At 44.7% G+C, this 19,817-nt stretch overlaps 1 protein-coding gene across 1 annotated transcript; it reads left to right on the forward strand.

Moving 5' to 3' along the window:
• Positions 1 to 2,169: 2,169 nt before the first annotated feature.
• On the forward strand, positions 2,170 to 16,872 carry LOC120999434 (GTP cyclohydrolase 1-like). The gene is made up of 6 exons (XM_040430317.1): positions 2,170 to 2,468; positions 5,998 to 6,107; positions 8,014 to 8,069; positions 10,973 to 11,004; positions 12,482 to 12,566; positions 16,687 to 16,872. Exons 1-6 carry the CDS (start codon positions 2,201 to 2,203, stop codon positions 16,811 to 16,813), a joined length of 678 nt encoding a protein of 225 aa, XP_040286251.1. The 5' UTR covers positions 2,170 to 2,200; the 3' UTR covers positions 16,814 to 16,872.
• The last annotated feature ends 2,945 nt before the right edge of the window (positions 16,873 to 19,817 follow it).

The raw sequence follows: 19,817 nt of genomic DNA on the forward strand, positions 1-19,817 counted from the left end.
CCAGGAAGTGAACGCGCGGTGGCAGCAGGTAAGTATGAAACTGCTAAGTGGGATAACCCCTTTAATAGCGGCGGATCACAGCGCGCAGTCATAGAGGCTGGGTGCCGGGTATGGGATATGGCCGACACCCGCAGTGCAGCCTGCGTTTGTATTAAGCATAAACTATATTCATTGGTGGCACAGTGCACCGAACCCCCCCCCAACCCCAGTATTATAAAGTAGAATCATTGGAGGCGCAGTGCGCCCCCAACCCCCCCCCCCCCCCCCAAGCATTATAATCATTGGTTGCGGTGGCAGTTACGATCAGAGCCCCAGCAGTGTAATCCTGGGGATCCGAACGGTTACCATGGCAGCCAGGACGCTACTGAAGCCAGCAGGGAGAGTGTAAAGTCCTATTCACCGTGATAGAGCTCTATCAGGGTGAATAGGACAAGAGATAAAAGATCCCAGGTTCTAGCCCCTAAGGGGGGAAATAGTTAGTTATTAAAAAAAAAAAAGTAAAAAAATGCAAACACCAAAATATTAAGTTTAAATCACTCCCTTGCCCAATTTTACATATAAAATATATAAACAATAAAGAAATGACATATCGCCATGCCCGAAAAAGTGCAAACTATTAAAAAATAAAAAAATATCTCCTATGCGGTGAACGCCGTAACAGAAAAAAACATTTTTTAGTCACCTTGTCCCGACAAAAATTAGGTTAGGACTGTTCTATTATGGTCCAGGCGTTCCATAAAATGTGGAATGCACGCAGCTTTTTTGGTGTTTTTTTTTCACGTGGTATCGAGTATCGCAATTCTTTTTTATGGTATCGAAATCGAGTCAAAATTTTGGTATTGTGACAACCCTAGGTAAGACATGTGTTTTTTTTTTTTTTTTTAATTATACCGTAATTATATGTATTTTAAATTTAGCGACTAAAAATGTAAATTTGGCTCCTAAATTTTTCAGGTTAGGAGCCAGTGGCTCCTTGATATTTTTTTTAGTCTGGAGCCCTGCATAGGCTGCAGGGAACAGCTGATCATGGGGGTTCGGGGTATCGGACCCTTACTAATTGGATATTAATGACCTATCCTGAGGATAGCTCATCAATAACAGGAGGCCAGAAAACCGCTTTAATAAAATTTCTGGTTGTGGTTTTCTACTGAAGATCCAATCATCCAATGTGTATGGGGGCCTCCCGACTCTCCCCCAGTGCCAGATTTCAATTCCTTTTGTTTTTGGAGGACTCTCAATCCCTTATTGATGGAATATGGGAACCTTGGATGCCACACCTTAAAGACTGTTTTTTCTCTTTCACACGGGTGAGTTTTCTGTCCGGATGTGATGTGTGTAGCGAACACATAGCATCCAGGATAGACCATCAATATAAAAATGGCAGATAGACAGCCACTTTAAACATCCTAAAAGGATCACATGCGCTGCTGCAGTCATTCAGGTGATGTGTTCTCAAGCTGCACTTCACTGCTGGGTCACAAGACATTGGGGGGCACATCACTACTGAGGCCAGTGAGTGGCTGCTGCACTGCATGTGAACCCATCTGGAGGTTTCCAGGCCCAAGGACTGAAAGGAGAGCAGATTGGGCCCTCAATGCTGGACGAGAGGGATGGGGAGCATGTGAGTGTACGTTTTTCTTTAGGTACAGCACAAATTTAAAATGGGGTATAAAAAGGAATAAAGGGTTAATCCACTAAAAGTATGTACGCCAAAATGAACCAGCACAGAATATTGAACCCTAAAACGGCATGATGTGGGAGCGTTCACTTTTATTGCCTTCCTCACTTCACACATGAAAGTAAATTCTACTTCCATTACTAATATTCCATCTCATGTACATTTGTGGCTACACCCGGTGTATCTTATGGTGATAAGAACTCGACCATGTCCTTCATGCACATTATACACATGTTAATTGCAGAATCAGTGAAAGCAGAATGAGAGAGAGGGCGTCTGGCCAGCCCATCTGCAGGAGCAGCATAGCTAACCTGTTTATCAGACACCCTCTTTCTTCCATTCATGTGCATCAGTCATCTGCAATTTAGCCTGAGGCAGAAGAAACATCTGATGGCTTCTACGTCATAGATCTTCATCAGAGATTGGCCTTGGTGCTCCGGTGATGTATAAATACAGAGGACGCCTTGAATGAGTCTGAACGCTGACTGAGGTACCAGATCCATCAGAGCTAGAACATCAACCATGAACAACCACATGAACGGAGAAGTCAACTGCAACTACATCACCGGTTACAATGGAACCATGGACATGAAAAAGTTGCAGCAAAGTCTGAACCAGTGCAATAAGGAGCACCATGAAGAGAGTAAGCTGCCAGCTTTAGAAACTGCCTACACCAACATCCTAAAAGAACTGGGGGAGAATCCCGAAAGGGAAGGCTTGCTGAAGACTCCTCTAAGAGCTGCCAAAGCCATGCAGTACTTCACCAAGGGATATCAGGAGACCATTCATGGTGAGTTCAAATACACATGGCTAGGGCAAGATGTTGAAGGTTTCTGGTGTTAGACCTTAGACTTCAAGGGCATTACTTTAGGGGGTGTAAAGGTTGCAGTCACACTTTGGCCTGGTACCTCAATGGCCAAGTGGAAACCAAGTCTACAGGTGGCTTGAGAAGGTCACTAGGGTGAACACTGATGGTATAAATTTTGCAGGTCAGGAGTATGATCACACATGGTGGGTATGCTGCAGATTTGCTGCCATGGAAAATCTGTAATATATTACATTACCAGCAAAATGAAAGAGTTTTTAGCAAATCTAATCCACACGCTGCAGAAAATTGATCCACAGCAGCAAGTGATCTGCAGTGTGGATTTTATATTCGCGGCATGTCAATTTATAATGCAGATTGACACCGTTTACAATTCATAGGGTGAAATCCACAGCAAATCTGCATCAAAATCCGCAAGTGACACATGTCCATTTTGCCTTGCCAAATACAGCAGAATCCGAGTTGTGAATTCTGATGCTGTAAATCCTTCTAGCTGCAAGGGAGCAATGCAAAAGTAATATCGGGCAAAAAAGTTTATATTTTGAGGAACTAAAAGTTATGCAATTTTCCATTATGCTTTATGTTTCAACTGCTGACCATTTCCAAGATCTCTGACTACAGTCATTGAATGGGAACTATTAGGGTAACTACACACACTGCGGATCACAAGTATTTATTTTTCTGCAAGGATTTTCTTGTGGAAAAACCGCAGTGTAATACATGCCTCCCAAGTGTCCCTCTTCTTGACTCAAGTCCCTCTTTCCCTCTTTCTAACTTAAATATCCCTCTTTTTGACCTGGTAAAAAATGTACATTAAAAGGGTTGTCCCATCTTGGACAGTTGGGGCATATCGCTAGGATACATGTGTGGTCGCCCTCCATTCATTTTTATGGGAATGCAAAAAATCACAAAGTTATTTTTGGACGTCCCATAAAAATGAATGGGAAGCGCACTGCGCAAGCGTGGCCACCGCTCCATTCACTTCTATGGGGCTTGTGGAAATAGCCAAGCCAGTGATCAACTATTTTTGACAGTCCCATAGATATGAATGTAGGTGGGCTGCGCATGTACGGTACGACTTCCAGCTCTGTTCTAGGGATAGGTGCCGCTCCCACTTCTTTAATTAACTAAGTAAACTGCTCCAGAAACAATCGCCTGGTTCCTACCTCTATATTACACCTGCTTCTTGCTATATTATACCCCACTTCTGGCTACTGTCTCAACATGGCAGGAAATGGCAAGTGATTGGATCTTTTACACAATGAGCCATAACTGTCCCTCCGTGACTGGCCAAAAAGTTGGGTGGTATGGCGTACTAGAGTACCAGCAAAGTGAATGACATTTGACAAGTCTCATGTACATTTTGCTTTTTTTTTTTCTGTTCAGATATTGACCGGCCATGCAGTTTTAGAAATCTGTAAATTTAGTCTACGGAATGTTATAAAAATTTAGAAAAGTGGAGTTTTCCTTTCCTGGGTTTTCCAGCAGTTCACTATTGATGACCAGTCCTTAGAATCAGTCATCCATTTCAGATCGGCAGGCTTTCAGCTCCCCTGCCAATTAAAAGGTTTGTCCGGGATTAGAAAAACATGGCTGCTTCATTCCAGAACCATCTGCCCATGGGTTGTGCCTGATATTGCAGCTCAAATTTTATTTAATTTTTTAAGGAAGCAGCCATTTTTTTTTGCAGTCCTGGACAGCCCCTGTGAGGCCCCTTTCACACGGGCGAGTTTTCCGCCCGGGTGCAATGCGGGAGGTGAACGCATTGCACCCGCACTGAATCCGGACCCATTCATTTCTATGGGGCTGTGCACATGAGCGGTGATTTTCATTCATCACTTGTGTGTTGCGTGAAAATCGCAGCATGCTCTATATTGTGCGTTTTTCACGGAACGCAGGCCCTATAGAAGTGAATAGGTCTGCGTGAAAATTGCAAGCAAGTGCGGATGCGGTGCGATTTTCACGCATGGTTGCTAGGTGAAGATCAGGATGGGGACCCGATCGTTATTATTTTCCCTTATATGGAAAATAATAGCATTCTTAATACAGAATGCTAAGTAAATTAGGGATGGAGGGGTTTAAATTTTATTTTAACTCACCTCATCCACTTGTTCGCGCTGTCCGGCTCGTCTTCTTTCTTCTTCTTTGATGACCTGGGAGGAAAAGGCCTTTGGTGACGTCACTGCGCTCATCACATGGTTCATCACCATGGTGATGGACCATGTGACGGACCACGTGACGGACCATGTGATGAGCGCAGTGACGTCACCAAAGGTCCTTTTCTCCCAGGTCATCAAAGAAGAAGAAAGAAGACAAGCCGGACTGCGCGAACAAGTGGATGAGGTGAGTTTAATTTTTATTTTTTATTTTTTTAACCCCTCCATTCCTAATTTACTTAGCATTCTGTATTAAGAATGCTATTATTTTCCCTTATAACCATGTTATAAGGGAAAATAATAAAATCTACACAACACCTAACCCAAACCCGAACTTCTGTGAAGAAGTCCGGGTTCGGGTCTGGGTACCAAACATACCGATTTTTCTCACGCGCATGCAAAACGCATTAAAACGCTTTGCACTCGCGCAGAAAAATTGTGCATTTTCCCGCGACGCACCCGCATCCTATCCGGCCCTCAAACGCGACGCCCATGTTAAAGAGGCCTAACTGTTTTCAGGAACTGATGAGGCAAGAACCAGGTACTGGAGCACCACCGCTCCGTGCACCATGGCCGCACCTGGTTGCTGCAGAGCTGCTCCCATTTAGGTGATAGTACGGACGCTACACAGTATATGGATACGTGGTGTTCAGGTCCTGAAAACAGCCTATCAGCAGAGGTGACTGGAGTCGGTCCCTATCCAATCTGATATTGATGATCTATCATAGCAATAGGTCATCAATAGGTAACTCCTGGAAAACCTTATTACTCAAATATAATGTGTGAGGGAACCTGGGAGCAAGAGATCAATTTTTCAGCTGCGCCAAAACTAGGTAAATGAAGCATTACAGAGCTCAGCGGGTTAAAGGGGTTGTCCACTGCAGCTCAGCTCTCATTCACTTCAATGGGAGCAGCTCCTCAGGTACCAGACCCATCCTCTACACAATGGATGGAGCTGTGCTGTTCAGGTGCTGACTTCTGGCCACCACAGAGGAGATGAAGCATCATACAGCATCTGTTCAAATCAGTGGTTCATATGTGTAATGTAGGACAATGCAGGTCCTCGAGAAGGCAAGATGTTCTTTGTAACTACTCACCACTCCAGCCGAGGATCCTGAAGTGAGGAATCCCTCTGTTACTTCAGAATTCCCAATCAGGGCATACAGTGTCATCATACTGGAAACTGAAATTCCCCTTTAATCTTGTGCTGCCATCCCATCCTCTTAAAGTGTGACTCAAGATGACAACTCAACAATTTTCAATTTAACTTCAAATAAAAAAAAATGCATTTGGATGCAATTGTCCTAAAATTTATATTTTATATTTGTATGTTGCAGATATACTCAACAACGCCATATTTGATGAAAACCATGACGAAATTGTCATTGTAAAGGATATTGATGTTTTTTCACTCTGTGAACATCACTTGGTACCGTTTTTTGGCAAGGTATGTACTAAAACCACGGAGGGTAACAAGTAACAAGCGGGTTTACATCATACCCAACAGCCACATTATTTTTACTATTTAAAGGGGCCCCAATAAAACGTATATCAAAAACTTAGAATAAGTGTCAGACTGGGGCTCCTTGGGCCCACCAGAGGAAGTTATTCTCGGGGCCAAGCCCTATATCATCCATAAAGTCTAATAGATTTTGAATCAAAGAAATAGACGCTAGTGGCAAGTGATTGTCCTCTAAGGCAGCTCCAAATGTCCTTAGGTACTATGGTGAGCCAGTCCGAGTGCTTAGAAGATTTCGGAATATTAGGGGGGCATTTATTATCCAGAAATACGCCTATATTAGGCATATTCCTGAAGCAGATTGCGGCACAATGGTTACTTGCGACGCAATCCGTGACTTTTCCCTGCTCGCTCCAAGTGTAAAAAAGTGGGTGTGGCGCTGTCAGGTAAGGGGACGGGCCAGCATCCACCGCCAGATATAGGTGTTATAAAGCCTAAACGCCAGTCTTAATAGATGACCCCCTAAGTGTTTACCTAAATTATAACAGTGACACTTACCTCTGTTTTTGAGCTCTGAGCCATACAGGAGCCACATGGATATTATCATCTAGTACAGCAGCCGGAAACCCCCGGCACTCCAGGTGTTGTGAAACTACAACTCCCAGCATGCACACTTGCTCAGCTGTTCTTGGAACTCTTGTAGTGTCCCACTACGTAAGGGTGGGCACTACTCAAGGGTCAATTGGGTCACGTTGTTCTCCACCTCCTGTGGAACATGGTTATGGTATTTTACATTGCATTGTGATGTGTATTTTCATATTATCTCCTGTGTACCAGGCCTGTTAGGGGTGTAATTTCTCCTCCCAAGCTGTAGAGGGAGCTAGGGAACCCCCTAGTATATATAGTCAGGTCCAGACCAGAGACAGAGTGTGTGGTCAGAAGCCAGTGTGCACCTTAACCAGAAAATAGCTGGGAAGCAGCTTCTGACATGCAGCTAGATAGCCCAGGCTCCTAGCTTGCTTCCAGGAGAAGAAGTTGCCTCCTGAAGATATCTAGCACCTTACAAAGTACAGAGCAGAGCCACTTTTATCCAGCCAAATAGAAAGCTGAAGGGCAGAAGGATATTTAAAGCAAGAGGATATATACCAGAGGAAGGTTTCTCTACCCAAGGATAAAGCCATCTATAGGGCATATGGGCCTTGGTGAAAGCCAGACAGGATCTGAGGGAAATACAGCCTGATCTGTAAGTGTTTATTCCCTCTGTGTATCTTGCAAAGACTTTGCCTGCCATTTGCATGAAGCCTGCCTGTATTCAACATGGTACATGTGGAACTAACTGAAGACTGTATATAGTTGAACTGTTCAGTAAAAAGAAGTTCTGGTTCACTGCAACTTTGTGTACCTCAATTATTCCTACAACAAATCGGTGTGCCACCGTTACCGGCACTGGCGTCACGAACTTTAAGGGATCTTGCCACAGGCACACTAAACCTACAACACCCAGGGCACCTCACCTACCACCTGGCCCCTATACACAGAGAGTGCCCCAGAGGATCCATGTGCCAGCCTCTCTATCACTGCTGTATGCCTGCCCAGGGTATATAAAAACTGAGTACCAAGAGCAACCCTCGGTTTGTTAACTACCCCTGTGACCTCACATTCGCTCACCCTGCAGGACTGGCGCACTGCACTCTCATAGTAGTGAATGGAGCATGCTGAGAGTTGTAGTTTCACAACAGCTGTAGTGTCAGAGGTTGCTGTTCCCTGATCTAGTAGGACTGAGCAATATATAAATGCAAACCTCTAGATTCGCTATGACTACTCCAGCGATCATAATCCAATGTAAAGGAAAATTATGGTAAATCTTTTTTTCTCTTTTTTTTTTTTTTTCTAGGTGCATATTGGCTACTTACCGAATAAAAAAGTTGTCGGGCTGAGCAAACTAGCAAGGTAACGCTGATCTGATGATGGGTCAGGGCGGCACCTTTAAAGGGAACCTGTCACCATGAAAATGCAATGTAAGCTACAGGCACCATGTTGTAGAGCAGGAGGAGTGGAGCAGATTGATATATAGTTTTTTGGGAAAAGATTCAGTAAAACTTGTATTTCATTGATTTATATTCTTATTCTTGGCTTTGAAGTCCAGGAGGCGGTCCTATCAGTGATTGACAGCTCTCTCTGTATACACAGTCATAGAGGGAAGGCTGTCAATCACTGATAGGATCGCCTCCTGGACTTCAAAGCCCAGAATAAGCAAGAATATAAATGAATGAAATACAAAAACTATATAATCAGTCTGCTCAGCTCCTCCTGCTCTATACCATGCTGCCTGCAGCTCAAACACCATGTTCAATGTGACAGGTTCTCTTTAAATTAGTCCATTCACGAGATAAAATTTAAGATGTGATATATGATGCAGATAGCATGCGCCTTCCCTCACATCTAGTGAGAAGGACATGGAAAAATCCCATGTAGCAGCTTCCTGGCCCCGTAGACATATTCATCACAGAAGGAGTCCACAGGGCATCATAACAGTCCTCTCAGCTCTTCTGATTAGCCAAGGGTGCTCAGTAAGAGGTAGTGTTCACTAATATAAGGACATATGGGGACATTTATGAAGACTGGAGATTTAGACCCGGACTTCGTCCCTCCTGCGCTGGCAGTTCATCCGCCTATTTATGTAGAGGTTCCGGCCTCTACATAATTTAAGTGGACTTTACACTTGTCTAAATCTACGCCAGCATCTTTGCTGGCATAGATTTAGACCATTTTCTGCTCCTAAAACAGGTGGAGAAAATGAAAATGAGATGGGCCTCCCCGCCCACACCACACCCATTTTCTTAGACCTGGCATGAGTGGCGGAAAAGGGGAAAAAGTTGCAGATTGCAGCAAAAAATAACTTCTGCACCGCAATCTGCGACAGATATATGCCAAAAAGTGCCATATATCTGTTCGTAAATGACCACCATAGTTCCTTTACTGTCCCATGATGTTCAGTGTCTGCACACTGGACTATTCCTACCGGACCATCTGGCAGATGTCCAAATTTAAAGGGGTATGTCCTAGCTACAGATGCCCAAAGACAGATTGTAGAGATTACAATGACACCCAGCACATTAGTTAGCATCTTATACACTGCTCAAAAAAATAAAGGGAACACAAAAATAACACATCCTAGATCTGAATTAATTAAATATTCTTCTGAAATACTTTGTTCTTTACATAGTTGAATGTGCTGACAACAAAATCACACAAAAAAAATAATATGGAAATCAAATTTTTTAACCCATGGAGGTCTGGATTTGGAGTCACCCTCAAAATTAAAGTGGAAAAACAGACTACAGGCTTATCCAACTTTGATGTAATGTCCTTAAAACAAGTCAAAATGAGGCTCAGTAGTGTGTGTGGCCTCCACGTGCCTGTATGACCTCCCTACAACGCCTGTGCATGCTCCTGATGAGGTGGCGGACGGTCTCCTGAGGGATCTCCTCCCAGACCTGGACTAAAGCATCTGCCAACTCCTGGACAGTCTGTGGTGCAACGTGACTTTGGTGGATAGAGCGAGACGTGATGTCCCAGATGTGCTCAATTGGATTCAGGTCTGGGGAACGGGCGGGCCAGTCCATAGCATCAATGCCTTCGTCTTGCAGGAACTGCTGACACACTCCAGCCACATGAGGTCTAGCATTGTCTTGCATTAGGAGCAACCCAGGGCCAACCGCACCAGCATATGGTCTCACAAGGGGTCTGAGGATCTCATCTCGGTACCTAATGGCAGTCAGGCTACCTCTGCCGAGCACATGGAGGGTTGTGCGGCCCTCCAAAGAAATGCCACCCCACACCATTACTGACCCAATGCCAAACCGGTCATGCTGGAGGATGTTGCAGGCAGCAGAACGTTCTCCACGGCGTCTCCAGACTCTGTCACGTCTGTCACATGTGCTCAGTGTGAACCTGCTTTCATCTGTGAAGAGCACAGGGCGCCAGTGGCGAATTTGCCAATCTTGGTGTTTTCTGGCAAATGCCAAACGTCCTGCACGGTGTTGGGCTGTAAGCACAACCCCCACCTGTGGACGTCGGGCCCTCATATCACCCTCATGGAGTCTGTTTCTGACCGTTTGAGCAGACACATGCACATTTGTGGCCTGCTGGAGGTCATTTTGCAGGGCTCTGGCAGTGCTCCTCCTGTTCCGCCTTGCACAAAGGCGGAGGTAGCGGTCCTGCTGCTGGGTTGTTGCCCTCCTACGGCCTCCTCCACGTCTCCTGATGTACTGGCCTGTCTCCTGGTAGCGCCTCCATGCTCTGGACACTACGCTGACAGACACAGCAAACCTTCTTGCCACAGCTCGCATTGATGTGCCATCCTGGATAAGCTGCACTACCTGAGCCACTTGTGTGGGTTGTAGACTCCGTCTCATGCTACCACTAGAGTGAAAGCACCGGCAGCATTCAAAAGTGACCAAAACATCAGCCAGGAAGCATAGGAACTGAGAAGTGGTCTGTGGTCACCACCTGCAAAACCACTCCTTTATTGGGGGCGTCTTGCTAATTGCCTATAATTTCTACCTGTTGTCTATCCCATTTGCACAACAGCATGTGAAATTGATTGTCACTCAGTGTTGCTTCCTAAGTGAACAGTTTGATTTCACAGAAGTGTGATTGACTTGGAGTTACATTGTGTTGTTTAAGTGTTCCCTTTATTTTTTTGAGCAGTGTATAACATAGGCCTCTACCACTGGCCCTGAGCTGAGAAGAGAAAGCGCCTCTGCACTACTGAAGCCTGTCTGATGTCTGACTCATCATAAATGACACTGTACGTAATCAGACATTTGCTGACTTTTTTTTTCTTTCAGAATTGTTGAAATCTTCAGCCGGAGATTACAAGGTAAAGTGATACCAATTTATACATGTTAATAATGTCTGGAATTTAAGCCCAAATTTTACATAGAACTTAAAGGCTATGTACACCTTTGGTGACAATTTTTATGATTGCAATTTACTCTTTTTTTTTTTTTTAAGTTTACACTAAGTTATAAAAGTTAACTGTTTGCCTAGCTGTGAGCATCTTACTTTCACTTTGAGCCGTCATATGCCAGCTCGGAGGTCACTGCTGCCTGATGGGAAACAGTATAAACACAGAGCAGCTACTAGAGAATCTCAAGGCTGCACAGAGAAAGGGGCTCAACATTTTTAATTAATACCAATTGAAAAAGAAAAAACATTTGTAGCTCAAAATGAGTACAATAAAATAATAAAAATATTGCCTTCCGAAGGTGTCCATAACCTTTTGGCATACTAAGCTGCTGACAGCACTTGCTAGTCGCTGGAGAGAACAGTACAAACATACCTCTTGTAAAGTTTTTATCATCAGGAGTAGTGTAAATATGAAGTTTTATTCTGTCAAGTTCTGACCAGGAGGCGGAGCTTCACAGTGAAGAGCTCTCTACATTGAGCTGCTCTACAGCCCTCATCTTCTGCATGACAGCTGTAGCATTAAAGCAGGAGACTACTACAGCTGTCACTCAGGGCGGAGGCTGGAAAGCAGCTTAATCCAGAGAACACTTCTGGGCACTCGCAGGAATAGCACCTGGCAGAATAAAACTATAAAAAAATATTCATGTATTCATTCATATATGCTCTTGCCAGCTGCTAACTAGCATGGTCAGCAGATCTGCATGGTCTTACCTGCTGACAGACTTTCTTTAAAGGGTGAGTCCACTTCAAGTAACATTTTACTGTATAATTTACAGATGTAGATCTTCACGTTGTTAATGGAAACAGTCAGCAAGCTTGTTCTCAGACACATTGCTAACAGCTTAGCTGAGCTTTTTAATGCAGGGGGCATTTCATTTGTCTTAGATCAGATTTTAAATCAACAAATCCGACTCTGTGCAAATATTGAGCCAGCCAGGAATACTGGGAGACTTCAGCTGTGAAGTCTGCAGAATGGTGAATGCAGCTGTGGAGGAATACAGGCGGCGACTCAGAATGTAATGCATTTACAAAGCGAAGCTGCAATACCACACACAACGCATTGAGACATGTGGCACTGTGTCTGCAAGAGAGCAACCACTGAAATCCAGTACAACGTTTGCAGACCTATACAATGGATCATACGTTCCAGGGTTTGTGTCACACAGACATTAGTGGCATACAATGACTAAGAGCAAAAAGTCAAATGCAGACAGCCCTCCAGGTGAACAGGAGATGGGTGCGCACCTCCAAGGGGGTAAGGTTCAATACTCCAACTGAACGGATAATCCACATTGTACTTTGCGGGTGGGGGCATACCAAGAATGCTTTTTGTGCTCTTCTGCTGTGATCTGTAACCTGTAGTGATAATGCAGTTCTACATTTTACAGTTCAGGAACGGCTGACCAAACAAATCGCCATTGCAATCAATGAGGCATTACAGCCGATGGGAGTCGCAGTTGTTATGGAAGCTTCGTGAGTACCATTTTTGGGGTATTTTGACCTTGCGTGTAATGCTATACGATCTATGGGGGACATTTTTCAAGACCGGCGTATTCTTCACCAGTCTTGATTCTCCCTGCCAGAGGATGTGCCAAATATATAAAGAGGCGCAAGCCTCTCCAGAGTTAAATGTTGAAATGTCTGCAGTCACCACTAGAGGGAGCTTACTGCATACTGTTTATATATTAAAGTCAATGATAACACAGTATGGCAGTAAGCTCCCTCTAGTGGAGGCTGTAGGAAACTAGAATTTCTACAAAGGTGATTTGGAGCTCTGTATCACACTATTACGGGGCTCCCCCAGGAATAAAGATTTATTAAAGGGGTTCTCCAGGCTTTTAATATTGATTGACCTATCCTCAGGAGGATGAAGGGAAGACGCGCACACTGTGCGTGTGCAGTCTCCCTTCCTGCCGCTGCTATGTCTATGGCAAAGCAGCAGCGAGCAGGAAGAGAGAGGGGAGATGGCACGAGTGTACTGCGCACGCCTTCTCTTTATACAGCTGATTGGCGGGGATGCCGGGTGTCGGACCCTCGCTGATCTAAAATTGATCACCTCTCCTCAGGATAGGTAACAATATTAAAAGCCCGAAGAACCCCTTTAAGAAATTAATCAGTGCGCTAATTTAGATTAAATACAACAAAATTGTGTTGATTTGGAAACATTTACTTTAAAGCCTCATTCACACGTCAGTGTTCCACATACGTGTGATATACGTGTTCTCCACGGACAGTTTAATCTGTGTATTTACAATTCAGTTTTTCCCACGGTCCGTGTTTTTAGCACGAAGAAATGCTCTATTTTGTCTGTGTTCACAGATCCATCACGCCCAGGGGTGTACATAGAAATCATTGGGCCCCATAGCAAGAATCTGAATGGGGCCCCACTAACTCCGCCCACTAACTACCACTGGCCCATTCCATCACCTGCCCTGGCTCCTCCCCTGCCATACCCCCAGCAGTGGCAGCTGTGTAGGCATTAGGAGCGACGCAGGTGACGGGGATAGGGGTACGTATTAGGCTACTTTCACATTTGCGTTTCTATTTTCTGGTTTCGAGATCCGTCATAGGGTCTCAATACCGGGAAAAAAACGCCTCCCATTGGCCCCATTCATTGTCTGAGGGCACTGTCCACTATAAGCAGCACACAGGCACAGCTCAGGAAGGAAGGGGGCTATTATCGTGCTGGCACAATAGTATACCAGTGCCACCATAGCCCCCCTTGCATTATGAACTGTGTCTGCTCTTCTGTGTGCCAACAGGCCCCCTTATGAACTGTGCCTGCTAAATAAAATTGCCATTGAGGGGTTAAAAATAATAATTAACTCAGTGTGTCACATAAAGGTTTGCATCTATAGTCTTGAGGACAAATTAAGGCCTCATGCACACGACCGTTCCGTTTTTTGCGGTCCTCAAACCGCGGATCCGCAAAAAACGGAAGCTGCCCGTGTGCCTTCCGCAATTTGCGGAACGGAACAGGCGGCCCATTGTAGAAATGCCTATTCTTGTCCGCAAAACAGACAAGAATAGGACATGTTCTATTTTTTTGCGGGGCCACGGAACGGAGCAACGGATGCGGACAGCACACAGAGTGCTGTCCGCATCATTTGTGGCCCCATTGAAGTGAATGGGTCCGCATCCGAGCCGCAAAAACGGCTGCTCGGATGCGGACCCAAACAACGGCCATGTGCATGAGGCCTAACTATTATAAAATCTATAGAGCTCAGGTATAAAATGAAAACAAAAAAACGTTATTAGTTATTACTAATTAAAATGTGGCTAGCTGCCAAAAGTGAATATACCTAGATGGGGACTTTCACCCAGCTATGGATACTGTGCAGCATACAGTTATAGCGCTATAGCTCAGTGATATACAGTCAGGTCCATAAATATTGGCACATCGACACAATTCTAACATTTTTGGCTCTATACACCACCACAATGGATTTGAAATGAAACGAACAAGATGTGCTTTAACTGCAGACTGTCAGCTTGAATTTGAGGGTATTTACATCCAAATCAGGTGAACGGTGCAGGAATTACAACAGTTTGCATATGTGCCTTCCACTTGTTAAGGAACCAAAAGTAATGGGACAATTGGCTTCTCAGCTGTTCCATGGCCAGGTGTGTGTTATTCCCTCATTATCCCAATTACAATGAGCAGATAAAAGATCCAGAGTTAATTTCCAGTGTGCTATTTGCATTTGTAATCTGTTGCTGTCAACTCTCAAGATGAGATCCAAAGAGCTGTCACTATCAGTGAAGCAAGCCATCATTAGGCTGAAAAAACACAACAAACCCATCAAAAACATTAGGCGTGGCCAGAACATTCTGTCCCATTACTTTTGGTCCCTTAACAAGTGGGAGGCACATATGCAAACTGTTGTAATTCCTACACCGTTCACCTGATTTGGATGTAAATTCCCTCAAAGTAAAGCTGACAGTCTGCAGCTAAAGCACATTGTTCGTTTCATTTCAAATCCATTGTGGTGGTGTATAGAGCCAAAAATGTTAGAATTATGTCGCTGTCCCAATATTTATGGACCTGACTGTATATCGAGACACTGTCCCCATTTGTTGGAGGGTGGGGATGTCAGGTGCGCCTTATTGAGATATAGTATTCAGTAATCCCCTGAGCCTAACATACGGCTCACTGGGGTCCCGGCTTTGAGGTGTGCCATACAAAGAGGTGCCACCTGCTTAACAATCCCTATACTCTCCTTTGAGGCTGGCTACAGATAAACTGATTCCCTAACTCACGTCCTGCTCGACGCGTTTCTCTACTGGACATAAGCCAGCAGTTCCTCAGGAGTCAAGCGCGGGGAAAAGAGCACCAAACAAACAATAATGGATGCTGCACGCTGCTGATATTGAGCGTACAGCGATGCGTAGCCTCCGGCACTATGATGGCCGCCCCGCTGTACGCTCAATATCAGCAGCGTGCAGCATCCATTATTGTTTGTTTGGTGCTCTTTTCCCCGCGCTTGACTCCTGAGGAACTGCTGGCTTATGTCCAGTAGAGAAACGCGTCGAGCAGGACGTGAGTTAGGGAATCAGTTTATCTGTAGCCAGCCTCAAAGGAGAGTATAGGGATTGTTAAGCAGGTGGCACCTCTTTGTATGGCACACCTCAAAGCCGGGACCCCAGTGAGCCGTATGTTAGGCTCAGGGGATTACTGAATACTATATCTCAATAAGGCGCACCTGACATCCCCACCCTCCAACAAATGGGGACAGTGTCTCGATATATATCACTGAGCTATAGCGCTATAACTGTATGCTGCACAGTATCCATAGCTGGGTGAAAGTCCCCATCTAGGTATATTCACTTTTGGCAGCTAACCACATTTTAATTAGTAATAGTTAAAAATAATAAAAAAAAACTCACCTCATCCACTTGATCGCGCAGCCACCATCCTCTTCTTTCTGCAGGACCTGCAATGACGTAATCGCGCTCACCATGTGGTGAGCGTGGTGTCGTCACCGCAGGTCTTTTTGCAGGTCCTGCAGAAAGAAGAAAGAAGAGGATGACGGCTGCGCGATCAAGTGGATTAGGTGAGTTTTTTAAAATTATTTTTAACCCCTCAGGGGAGGGAGGATGAAGGGGCCCACACACCTACCTGAACAGAGGGAAAGCAGGGCCTGGGACGGAAGACAAGTGGGCTACCTCAATGCCTGATATAACTATAATACAGATGTAGGGGGCGGAGCCTTCCATGCACTCCGCCCCCCCCTGCCACGGGCCCCATAGCAGCTGTGTGGTCTGCCTATATGGGCGGTACGCCACTGATCACGCCCATTATAGTCTATGGGTCTGTGAAAACCACAGATGGAACATGGATGCCATTCGTGTTTCACAGATCATTAAGAAGAGATGCTTTGAAAATTATTTTTCAGGTGCACACTGTCTGTGAAAAACGGATGACACACGGACCACACACAGAGCCTTCACGGACCACCTTTTCACAGATTTAAGAACAGACATGTGAATGAGGCTTAAAGCCATCAACAAGAAAACCTTTGTTTGGGGGATGCACACATTATAAATTAATCCACTTCCATGGATTAAGCCTTGTTTGTGTTCTTGGTCACAGGCACATGTGTATGGTCATGCGAGGCGTCCAGAAGATAACCAGCAGGACGGTCACCAGCACAATGCACGGCATATTCAGAGATGACCCCAAGACCAGAGAAGAATTCCTTTCACTGATCAGACAATGAAAAGTCAGCACTTTATAAATGCAACGTTAGATTATTTGTTTGCTAATCATAAAAAAAAATTACGAATAAAACAATGCAATTTCCTTAAAAGTATCAGGAGACTGCGGGATCTCTGCAATTATTGGAGAACCAGATGCTTGGAAACAAGCAAACAACAGCGGTAAGGGTACGGCTACACAACATTTATGTCACACATTTTTTTTTTTTTGTAATCATAGTCTATGGCAGGGGTGAGCAACCTTCAGCACTGTAGCTGCTGTGAAACTAAAACTCCCAGCATGCACACTTTTTTGGCTGCTCTTGTAACTCCCATAGAAGTTAATGGAGCATGCTGGGAGTTGTCGTTTCAGAACAACAGGAGAGCTGGAGGTTGCTGATCCCTGGTCTATGGTGTCACACTGCAACACGAGTCACACAAAAATCCAACTTGGATGGATATTTGTGTGACACCATAGACTATCATTACAAAAATGTTGGATAACATTACTGTGACAAATAGTCGCGCATCAAATGTCCTCATGTAGCCCTAGCCTAAGGTTACATGCACACACTTGAGTTACTAACTGAAAACCTGCGGCATAGTATGGTACCAGCAAAGTAAGATGAGATTTTAACAAATCTCATCTGCATGCTGTTGATATTGTCCGCAGTGCAGATTTAATTTTTTTTTGCAGATCTTCACTGCAGGTTTCATTCTTTTCAATGTGAGGTATGAAATCCACAGCAAATCCACAAATAATACATGTGGAAAAATCCACCCCCGTGCAGGTACCCTCCTTAAGAACTACACTTGCGGTTTGCAACTGTATCCTACACAAGAAAGGCTGCGGGAGATTAGGGAGGTTAACAAGTGGCTCAAGAACTTGTGTAGGAAGGAGGGATTTGGGTTCCCGGGCCGACTTCTCTCTCGGCTACAGGCTCTATCGTAGGGATGGGCTGCACCTCAATGGGGAAGGAGCAGCTGTTTTGGGGAGAAGATGGCTAGAAGGTTGGAGGAGTGTTTCAACTAGGGACTGGGGGGGGGGTAATTACGTTATAGGAGGGGAAGATAGTGAAGATAGAGTGTGGGGGCACAGTAATGGAACTGGGGGAGGAATGGAAAAAGGGACTAGAACAGTTCAGAAGGAAAGGTGTAGGGTAAAAAATATACATAAACCTCTCAAATGTATGTATACTAATGCCAGAAGCCTGACTAATAAAACTGGTGAACTGGAATTAGTGATGTGCGAGAAGGACTATGACATAGTGGTGTAAGCCGTGTACCGCGGTGGGCTCCCCAGAATACAGCGAAGTCATAGACAAGGAAAGCGACACTGACACCAGCTTACTATGCAAGAACAGAAACTTTACTTAGACGAGTGATAACATAAGAACAATACAAACATGCATAGAAAACGCTATATCCCCGGACCCACAGTCAATATCCCTGCCCACTGGACAGGCCTAGCCGATGGCGGACACAGCAGAGCCTGCAAGTCGTGCTGTGCCGCTACAGAGGACACCCCTAGCCGATGGCAAACGCAGCAGAGCCTGCAAGTCAATAACTGCGCTGCAGTCCAGTACAGTACAGCCTAGCAAAACTATCTAATTCTAACTAACTACCTAATGCTAGGCCTAGGCTAGTCTCTGTATCTTCAGGCGCCACACAATGTAACAATCAGTAACCAAGTGTACTGACCTGTGTCCGTTCTGGGCCCGAGGATGCAGCCTACCAGGGATGACCACCAACCTCTTAGCAACCGTGCGGCCTTGCTTGATGATGAGGCCTTCTGTCCACACACTGAACTGGTCTTCCTGGGACAACCTCTCATTCAGAAGAGCTGGATTCAGTCAGGGTAAAACAGCTACTCTCCTTCTTCTGAGTGTCCAATAACTGCCAGACATCTGCAAGCCCGGATGTAATCGGATTCAGTCCCTCACAGCACAATCCTTCCACCACCATGCCAGATCAACGCACTTCCTGGTTCACTCACAGGCAGCAGCATGAGTCATCAGCATGATTTGCATATTCAAATCTCAGAGTGTGCTGGCTGTAGCTGCAAAACAGTGGCCTCTAGTGCCTGGAATGCCAAATGACAGTTTAAGTACATACAGTTGTGTTCAAAATTATTCAACCCCCAATGCTGTAAAAGGTTTTAGGGAATTTAGTGTACATTTGTAATTGTGTTCAGAATGAAATCTTACAAGGACTTTTTAAAGAACCAAATGCAACTAAAATGACATCAATTGTTTTTGTAATACAGTATTAAATGTTTTTTTTGTGATTTCTTCATTGACACAATTATTCAACCCCTTAAAGACTACCACTCTTAAGAACAGAGGTTCATTCAAGTGTTTTCGATCAGGTATTGAAAACACCTGTGGATGTCAAGGAGCAGCAATCAAGCATAATAAGCACCAATTAGGCAGATTTAAAAGGACTGTGATACTCAGCTCCTTCTAGACATTTACTGGTGTGTTTACAAACATGGTGAAGTCAAAAGAATGGTCCAGGAAGACAAGAGAAGAGGTGATTTCTCTTCACAGGAAGGGCAATGGCTATAAGAATATTGCAAAGATGTTAAACATACCAAGAGACACCATAGGAAGCATCATTCGCAAATTCAAGGCAAAGGGCACTGTTGAAACGCTACCTGGTCATGGCAGAAAGAAGATGCTGACTTTGACTGCTGTGCTCTATCTGAAGCGCAAAGTGGAGAAAAGTCTCCGTGTGACTGCTGAGGAACTGAAAAAAGATTTGTCAGATGTGGGTACTGAAGTTTCAGCTCAGACAATAAGGCGCACACTGCGTAATGAAGGCCACCATGCCAGAACTCCCAGGCGCACCCCCTTGCTGTCTCCAAAGAATAAGAAGAGTCGACTGCAGTATGCCAAAAGTCATGTGGACAAACCACAAAAGTGTTCTGTGGACTGATGAAACAAAATTAGAACTGTTTGGGCCCATGGATCAACGCTATGTTTGGAGGAGGAAGAACAAGGCCTATGAAGAAAAGAACACCTTGCC

Source organism: Bufo bufo, chromosome 4, assembly GCF_905171765.1.
Source record: "Bufo bufo chromosome 4, aBufBuf1.1, whole genome shotgun sequence".
NCBI classification, from domain to species: Eukaryota; Metazoa; Chordata; class Amphibia; order Anura; family Bufonidae; genus Bufo; species Bufo bufo.